At 36.3% G+C, this 10,227-nt stretch overlaps 1 protein-coding gene across 2 annotated transcripts in view; it reads right to left on the reverse strand.

Moving 5' to 3' along the window:
* PDE3B (phosphodiesterase 3B) overlaps positions 1–10,227 on the reverse strand; it is a 216,714-nt gene that overhangs the window by 47,207 nt on the left and 159,280 nt on the right. For both annotated transcript variants that reach the window (XM_023230954.3, XM_023230953.3), the window contains exons 6-7: positions 2,777–2,987; positions 1,667–1,740 (exon numbers count right to left, since the gene is read on the reverse strand). In XM_023230954.3, the coding sequence (XP_023086722.1) occupies positions 1,667–1,740; positions 2,777–2,987 (285 nt within the window). The remainder of the gene's footprint in view (positions 1–1,666; positions 1,741–2,776; positions 2,988–10,227) is intronic.

Genomic DNA, 10,227 nt, shown 5'->3' on the forward strand with positions numbered 1-10,227 from the left:
TATTATAGACTGAGTGGCTTATAAAAAAAATAGGAATTTATTTCTCACAGTTAGGGAAGCTGGACGTCTGAGATCAGGGTGCCAGCGTGGCCAAATTCCAGTGAGGGCCCTCTTCCAGGTTGCAGACTACTGGTTTCACATTGTATCCTCACACGGTGGGATAGAAGGCTAGAGAGTTTTCTGGGGTTCTTTAACAAGGGAACTAATCCCATTCATGAGGGATCCACCTTCATGACCTAATTACCTCCCAAAGGCCTAGGATTTCGACACATAAATTTTTGGAGGAACACAAACATTCAGCCCATAAGTGTATAATTCAACAATTTTAGTATATTTGCAGTTATCAACAATTATTGCAATCCAATTTTAGAACATTCTCAACACACCCCCCAAAATGTTCCTTCATGCCTATTTACAGTTAATCCCTATTCTCACTTTATGCCACTACTGTTCTGATTATTGTCTCTATAAATTTGTCTTTTAAGAATTTCATATAAATGTAATCATACAATATATGATCTTTTGAGCCTGGCTTCTTTCACTTAGAATAATGTTTTGAAGTTCATCTATGTTGCAGCATGTATCAGAAGTTTATTCCTTTAATTGCTGAACTGAATTCCATTGTAATGATATACAAAAAAAAAAAAAAAAAGAATGAGTTGGGAAGTGTTCCCTCCTCTTCTATTTTTTGGAAGAGTTTGTGAAGAATTAGTCTTTTTATTTTGTTTTATTTTTTAACAATCCTTTAAAATGCAAAAAACAAAAAGCTATTAAATTGCACACTTTAAAAGGGTAAATTTTATGGTATGTAAAAGGATTGAGAAGACCCTACAATCCCTGAAAATGCTTATCTATTTTTGGTTTAACTTTTTTCTTAGGGTACAACACTTTAGAGTTTATCAAGTTCTCCATACCACGGCAAGCCTTCAACTCTAGTCTCTGTCTTCCTAGTCCCGTGAAGCTACTAATAAAATTGCTCATCCTATTAGTCATTGGTCTCTGTGGAACTGGAATACACTCTTTTGATAGCCCCAAACTCCAGGCTCACTTTCTTGGAGTTCTATCTTCCAACAGATCTTGTATGGGTGATTCACAGGATCTTTTTAGTTCTTCAACGGTTTCAAGTAGATTAAAACAAATAATAATAATTTGTCCACATTTTCTAATTGCCCTCAGGGGAAATGTTGGTCTGAATTACTTAGTTAACTACTACTGGTAGTTTGAGTCATCAATTTTTAAGGTTATAAAACACCTATAATTTCATCAACAACAACATTTCTTGTTTGAGGATATAAAATATTTCAGAATGATATAATTAACCACACTTTAAAACAACTCCTCTTTATGCCATAAAAAATTTATACCTTTTGGGTTTAGATTGTGCAGTACAAATTTCAGTGTTAATACAAATAATTTCACTATTTATAAACAACAGATATAAGAAGACTACATTCATTTGTACAGGACATTTTTATTCTTTGAATTACTTTCATCATCTATTATTTATAATTTGATCTAAATAAATCCTGTGTGAAGTGGGTAAAAAATAATAATCTTCATTTTAAAGATGGATAAACTGAAGTTAAACTCATTCATTTTCCCATTCTAAACACCACTGTAAGAAATTTATCTTAAACTCAAATACATATGACTTTTGTAATCTCACCTGATTTTCCACTGTAGCAATCTGTACTGTCTGATTCAGATGTTGAAACATATTTCAGTATTTGATGTCCACAGCTTATAGAATAAAACAGATAAATATATATGGTAAATGAGGTAAAAGTTTTTTACCTGAACACAATTAGAAAATGTTTAATTTTTAACCAAGATCCCAACTGCAACACATCCTAATATTCCAATCTCTCTATAAAGTTAAAAGGCTTTAACCTAGAAAGTATCTGTGTGTCCTTGAAGGAAACAAAATATTTTTGAAACGTCAACACTGGATCTGAGGTAAACCTCTACTATTAGTAAAGCAGAAATTAGGCCGGGCTCGGTGGCTCAAGCCTGTAATCCCAGCACTTTGGGAGGCCGAGACGGGCGGATCACGAGGTCAGGAGATCGAGACCATCCTGGCTAACACGGTGAAACCCCGTCTCTACTAAAAAATACAAAAAAACTAGCCGGGCGAGGTGGCGGGTGCCTGTAGTCCCAGCTACTCGAGAGGCTGAGGCAGAAGAATGGCATAAACCCGGGAGGCGGAGCTTGCAGTGAGCTGAGATCTGGCCACTGCACTCCAGCCCAGGCGACAGACCAAGACTCTGTCTCAAAAAAAAAAAAAAAAAAACACCATATGAACTGGGTACTATCAATAGGTACTAAAGCAGTGTATACTAAAATAATTTAATATTTATTAAGATCTTAGGATGGGTACAATACCATCACATTTTACCTCAGATGGAGACCATTTAATTTAAAAAATTAATAACCACTAAAATGAGAAGATATTTATTTAGAATAAAAACTACTAGATAAATAAGGAAAAGAATATAGGCTGAATCCATCATCTAGTTATAACAAAGAACTAGAAAACTGGTAATACTTTATTAAAATACAGTAAAGTCCTCAATATCATCGATAAGTTTTTGAAAACTGACATTTTAAGTGAAACAACTTATAGCACATCTTCAAATAATGTCATTTCATTATAACACCGAAAAAAATATGGTCATTTAGCTTAAAGCTGGAGTTTCCAAGAACCTATCCAAAATGTTGAGGACTTAACTGTAATCAACATTTTGAAAAAGAAATAATAAACAGTTGGGAAACTTACTTGTTACACAGATTGCTATCAGAATTTCTAAGTTGCTGATAAAAATCTGGTGTATTCGGTGCATTGCCCAGAGATCTCTGTAAAATAATACTTGGCTTATTAAGAAAATCAGCAGTATCAGGAAATTCTATGGGTGATCGATTAGTTAGAGAGCCAGCAGCCATTGGTCCATGGTTGGGAGAATTCACAGGACTCAGACTGGACAAAACACCTTAAAAAAAAGGAGATAGATAAATAAGAATGTATTTATGTGTATATGTTTATTAAATATATTTGTGTCTTTATGGATTTTTTCCTTATTTAAAAAAGCAAATTATTTACAATTAAATGATAAATTCCTACATGGGGCCTCGATATTCTAGAAACTTAAGCAATATTCGCCATATTTGTCATGATCAGTGGCTGTTGGGTAAACACCCCTTGTTAGGTAAATATCTACATTTATAATAGGTAAATGTGAACAGTATGACTAAAACATACATACTGTATGGCAGAAATTTTCCTAATTCCTATTGGTCTTTAACTTTCACCTATGTGTCCCTATCAGACTGATTATCCACATGAGCAAAGCATCTCTACCAAATTTTATTGAATTATTTTCTATTTGATAAAATTAAGTTTTATTTAAATTCTCTTTTTTGTGTGTGAGATGGGGTCTCATTCTATTGCCCAGGCTGGAGTGCAGTGGCATAATCATGGCTCACTGCAGACTCAACCTCCTGGGTTCAATTGATCCTCTGGTCCTGGAGACTACAGGCACAAGCCACTGTGCCCTGCTAATTTTTTTTTTTTTTTTTTTTTTTGAGACGGAGTCTTGTTCTGTCCGGGCTGGAGTGCAGTGGCCAGATCTCAGCTCACTGCAAGCTCCGCCTCCCGGGTTTATGCCATTCTCCTGCCTCAGCCTCCCGAGTAGCTGGGACTACAGGCGCCTGCCACCTCGCCTGGCTAGTTTTTTGTATTTTTTAGTAGAGACGGGGTTTCACCGTGTTAGCCAGGATGGTCTCGATCTCCTGACCTCGTGATCCGCCCATCTCGGCCTCCCAAAGTGCTGGGATTACAGGCTTGAGCCACCGCGCCCGGCTAATTTTTGTATTTTTTTTGTAGAGACAGGGTTTCACGATGTTGCCCAGGCTGATCTCAAACTCCTTGGCTCAAGCAATCCTCTTGCCTCAGCCTCCCAAAATGCTGGGATTACAGCCTTAAGCCACTGCGTCTGGCCAAAGAACTAAAATTCTTAATAGCATTAAGCAAGTTGAGAATAACATCATATGCTAACGCAATGTCAGATCGCTTTAAAAATTACATGAAAATATTTCCAGCTGATTCATTCACTCAACAAATATTTAGAGCTTACTATATGCTGGAAAATACACTGGTTTTCACAATGGAGGAAAAGATGCCATGCCTGAGACTCAATGAAGCTGGCGCATAGTGAAGGATACAAACAAGTGCTAAGTGCTTAATAAGGGAACAAAACAGAGTGCTTCAGCAACACATAAGATGAGTCTATAATTCTATTTATTCCAGAAACCTTTGCTGAGTGCCTCAAACTAAAGCAGTGTGGATATATATCTGGAAAGAGGCAGGCAGATTTATAACCTTATCTGAAAATAAAGACCCAAGTAAAGTCTCATTCAGAAAGGAAAACAAGTAACAGTCATTAAGGAGCTACAATATTTTCAGGCATACTAGTAAACTTATAGATGTGTGCGATGGTGTCAACTTGGTTATGGTGCTCAGTTGTTTATTTAAACACTAGTATAGATGTTGTCATGAAGATATTTTTCAGATGTGATTAACATTTAAATCGATAAATTTTGAGTAAAGCAGATTAACTTCTATAACTGGATGGGTGAACCTCATTAACTTCTGAGTAAAGCAGATTAACTTCTATAATTGGATGGGTGGACCTCATCCAATTACCTTAGAGCCTTACAAGAAAAGACTGAGGTCTCACAAAGAGGAAAAAATTTTGTCTGAGGTTCAAGACTGCAACATTAACCACTGCTGCAATTTCCAGCCTGCCAGATTGTCCTGAAAATTTCCTACTTGCCTGCCTTGCAAGCCCTCACAGTTGTGTGAGCTAATCCCTTAAAACAAACTTTCTCTCTCTCTTTCTCTGCATGTGTGTGTGTGTATAAATATAATGCTCTTTATTTTTTGCCAATGTGATGGTAAATAAAAGAGCACTGTACCCTCACTTTTTAATTTCCTCATTACTAATAAGGTTAAGCACATTTCATGTTTATATGCCATTTGTATAGTTTTCTGCTGAAATGCTCGTTCACGTCTTTTGCTAATTTTTCCATTGGCTTGTGGTGATGGACATACTCTAAGGTAGTCCCATTAACCCTTGCCCCCTGGTGTTCATGTCTTTGTGTAGAAAACATCTGTGACTGGCTTCTTATCAAAAGAAAGATGACAGGATGCCACCCTTATGATTATGTTTCATTATGGATTCCATCTTGCTAGAGACTCACTCTAGAGATTCTCCTTGCTAACTCCATGAAGTGAGCAGCCATAGTGAGGAAGACCATATGACAAAAAACTATGGGCAGCCTCTACAAACTGTGGGTGGCCTCCAGCCAACAGCTATCAAGAACCCAGAGCCATCAAGAATCCACAACCAACGGAAATGAATTCTGAGGACAACCTGAATGAGCCTGGCAGTCGATTCATTCTCAGTTGATTCTTCAGATGAGAACAAGGAAGACCCAACATCCAGTTTCGAGACTTATGATGCCTTAAGCAGAGGACTCAGTTGTGTGTAGACTCTGGCACAAAAACTGCTACATTTGTTGTAATCTGATATGCAGCAACAGAAAATGAACAGTTGTCCATAATTCTTCCACTGACAAAGTTCTTTATACAGCTGAATTCTAGTTCCTTCTCAGATGTTATTACTATTTTCAATCCTTTTTATGACTTTTTTTTTTTTGATGGAGTCTCACTCTATCACCCAGGCCGGAGTGCTGTGGTAAACTCTCAGCTCACTGCAGCCTCCGTCTCCTGGGTTCAAGCAATTCTCTTGCCTCCCCCTCCCAAATGGCTGGGATTACAGGTGCCCGCCACTACACCAGGCTGGCTAATTTTTTTTTTTTTGAGACGGAGTCTCGCTCAGTTGCCCAGGCTAGCGTGCAGTGGCAAGATCTCAGCTCACTGTAAGCTCTGCCTCCCGAGTTCATGCCATTCTCCTGCCTCAACCTACTGAGTAGCTGGGACTAGAGGCGCCCGCCACCATGCCTGGCTAATTTTTTTGTATTTTTAGTAGAGATGGGGTCTCACCATGTTGACCAGGCTGGTTTCGAACTCCTGATCTCAAATGATCCGCCAGCCTCGGCCTTCCAAAGCACTGGGATTACAGGTGTGAGCCACTGCACCCGGCCTTTATATGACTTTTTAATAAAGAGGTTATTAATTTTCATGCAGTCAGATTTATTCATCTAATCCCATATGGTAAGTATTTTTATGTCTTGTTACAGAAATTTTTCCCTAAAATCATGGAGTGTAGCAGCACTGCATATTTTTTATTAAATTTATCTCTAGGTAATTGATGGTTTTTGATGCTGAGGTAAATGGTGTTTTAAATTTCATTTTCAACCACTTTCTGATAGTATAGAGTAACACAATTAATTTTTCTGTACAAATAAAATATTGCAAAATTTACTTAATTCTATTACTATATTTTTAGAGCCTTCTAGATATTCTATATATACAAAACAGTAATCTGCAAATAAAGAAAAGGGTTTATATCTTCCTTTCCAGTATTTATTCCGTTTCTTTATCTTGTCTTCATTCATTGTCTAGAAATTACAGGATAATGTTGGAGACAAGTGTTTACAGTGAACATTTTTATCTTGTTTCCAAAGTCAGGAGAAAAATGTTCAGTATTTCATTATGTATTATGTTTGAAAAACATTTTTGATAGATACTTTATCAGATTAAAAATGTTCCCTCTATTCCCAATTTGCTTAAAATTTTTTATTGTAATTATCAAATTTATCAAATGAACATACATGAAAAGCTTTCTCTGTACCAATTAAGATGACCATATGATTATTCACTTTTATTCTATTAATGCAGTGAATTTTCAAAGGTTAAACAGACTTTATATTCCTGTAATAATACTTCCTAACATGGACATTATGGTATTAACATTTTAATATATTATTCAACTATATGTGTAACTTTTTGTTTAGGATTTTTGTATCTATATTCACAAGAGATGTTGGCTTCTAATTTTCTTGTAATATCCTTATCAGGTTTCGATATTAGGGTTACGCTGGCCTCATAAAAATTTGGTGTTTCCTCTTTCCCTTTTCAGTGAAAGAGTTGTGTAAGATTGGCTGTGGTAAGCAGAATAATCACCCCCAAAGACGTCCATATCCTAAACCACAGAACTTGTATGTTAGACTGCACGGCAAAGGGATATTTAAATTGCAAATGGACTTAAGGTTGCTGATCAGTTAACCTCGAGATGGGGAGATTATCCTGGATTATCTAGTTGCGCTCAATGTAATGACAAGGGTTCTTGTCATTATAAGAGTCACACACGGCTGAGTCCTATGCCTAAGTAAAAGAGAGAGGCAGACATAAAAAAGCCAGAGAGATGGCAGCATCAGGATTCAGACTGAATCCTGGCAATGAAGATGGAGTAATGGGGTCATGGGCCAGGAATGCAGGCAGGCAAGCTCTAGGAAGGCCTCTGGAAACTGGAAAATGCAAAGAAAATGGATTATCCCCTAAAGCCTCCAGAAGATACACAGCCCTGCTGACACTTTGCTTTGGGCCCAATAAGATCAATTTCAAACGTCGACCTCCAGAATTATAAGAATAAATTTGTGTTATTTAAGTCACTAAGCATATGGTAATTTGATACAGTAATGTCTTAGTCCATTTGGATTGCTATAACAGAATACCATACACTAGATATTTTATAAATAAGAGAAATTTATTTCTCACAGTTCTGGATGCTGGAAAGTGCAAGATCAAGTCACTGGCAGATATGGTGTCTGATCATGGCCCACTTCCTGTTTCACTGATGGCCATGTCCTCACATGGTGGAAGGGATTAGAGAGCTCTTTGAGGTCTCTTTTATAAGGCACTCATCCCATTCACAAAGAGTTCACTCACATGACCTAATCACCTTCCAAAGGCTCCAGCTCCAAATACCATCACATTGAAGATTAGGTTTCAACATATGAATTGGGGTGTAAGTGAGGGGATATGAATATTCAGTTTACAGCAAGCAGCTATAGAAAACTAAGGCACTGGATATAATCTTTCATAACAACATTAAATATTGGGAAGAATTTACCAGTAAAGTCATTTGGACCTACAATTTTATTTGTAGGAAGGTTTCATTAAATATTGGGAAGAATTTACCAGTAAGGTCATTTGGACCTACAGTTTTATTTATAGGAAGGTTTTTAACTACAGGTTGAATTTCGTTAGAAGATATATGACTCTTCAGACTTTTTATCATTTTTTGTATCAGTGTCATCTTTTTGTATCAGTGTCATGTTTTCTTCTTTCTTTTGGTTTACCTTGCTGTTAAACTTACAGCTTCTTAAAATGTAAGCTTAACTGATTTTTAATTTTTCTTTTTGCAATAAATTTCCCAACAAAGCACTGCTTTAGCTTCTTCCCACATTTTAGTAAGTTCTATTTTCATTATTATTCAGCTCAAAATAATTTCTAATTTTCATTGTTTTTTCTTAACTCATAGGTTATTTATAATTTGAGGATTTTCTGCAGATCTATTGATGTTTTTAAATCTAATTACACTGTGGTGACAGAACATGCTTATGTGTTTTTTAAACAGCTTTTTAAGATATCATTCACATACCATAAAATTTACTATTTTAAATTGTACAATTCAGGGAATTTTAGAAATCCACAGAGTTGTGCAACTATCACCACTATCTAATTCTGGAATATTTCCATAAACTCAAAAAGAAAACCTATACCCATTAGCAGTCATTCCCTATTCCTGTCCCTCCTATCCATAGTCACAGATGACCACCGTCTTAGTTCATTCAAGCTGCTATAAAAAATACTTTAGTCTGGGTAACTTTTAAACAACAGAAATTGGCTGTTCACAGTTCTGGAGGCTGTGAAGACCAAGACAAAGGTGCCAGCAGACTTGATGTCTGGTGAGGGCTCAGTTTCTGCCTCACAGATGGTAATTTTTTCACTGTAACCTCACATGGCTGACAGGATAGCTAGCTCCTGCAGGCCTCATTTATAAGGGCACTAATCTCATTCACAAAGGCTCCAACCTCATGACCTAGTCATCTCAAAAAGGCTCCATCTCTTAATATTGTTTCATTGGGGATTAGGTTTCAACACGTGAATTTTGCAGGTACACAAACATTAAAACCATAGCAACCACTAATATACTTTCTATATCTATATATCTGTCCATTTTAGACATTTTATATGAGTAGATTTGTACAATCTGTAGTCTTTTGTGACTGCCTTATTTAACTTAGTATAATGTTTTCAAGGTTCATTCACGGTATACCACGTAGTACTACTCCATTTTATTTTTGTGACAAAAAATATTCTACTGTATGGTTAAGTCACGTTTTGTTTAACCATTTATTGATAGCCATTTAGGTTGTTTCTAATTTTGGCTATTATGAATAATGCTGCTATACGTACAAGTTTTTGTGTGGACCTACAGTTTCACTTCTCTTGGATATGTATCAAGGAGTAGAATTTCTGGGTCATATGGTAACTTGTTTAAAATTTGAGAAACTGCCAAATTGTCTTCCAAAGTGGCTATATAGTTTTACTTTCCCATCAGCAATGTATTGTATAGTGTTCTAACTTCTGAATATTTTTTACTCAAACATGTTACTGTCTTTATAATTACAGACATCCTAGTGGGTGTAAAATGGTAGCTCCCTGTGGTTTTGATTTGTATTTTCCAAAATATTAATGATCCTGAGCATCTTTTCATATGGTTATGGGCCACTTGTATATGTTCTTTGGAGAAACATTTATTCAGATCTTCTATTTTCTTTCCTTTCTTTTATTTTTATTTATACTTTTTTTTTGAGACAGGATCTGGCTCTATCACCTAGGCAGGAGTGCTGCAATATCAGCACAGCTCACTGCAGCCTCTACCTCCTGGGATCAAGTGATCCGCCTAACTCAGCCTCCTGAGCAGCTGGTGCCACCACAAGTCACACCACTATGCCCAACTAATTTATTATTATTATTATTCTTGTAGAGAAAGGGTCTTGCTAGGTTGCCCAGGTTGAGACCTATGTTTTAATCAGGCCATTTTTTCTTTTTCTTATTGAGTTGTCAAGAGTTATTTACATATTCTGGATACAAGCCTGTTGTCAAATATGATTTGCCAACATTTTCTCTTATCCTATGTCTTTTCACTTTATTGATGGTGCCTGTTAAAGTACAAATGTTTTCAATTTTGATGAATT

This window comes from Piliocolobus tephrosceles, chromosome 13, assembly GCF_002776525.5.
Source record: "Piliocolobus tephrosceles isolate RC106 chromosome 13, ASM277652v3, whole genome shotgun sequence".
NCBI lineage: Eukaryota > Metazoa > Chordata > Mammalia > Primates > Cercopithecidae > Piliocolobus > Piliocolobus tephrosceles.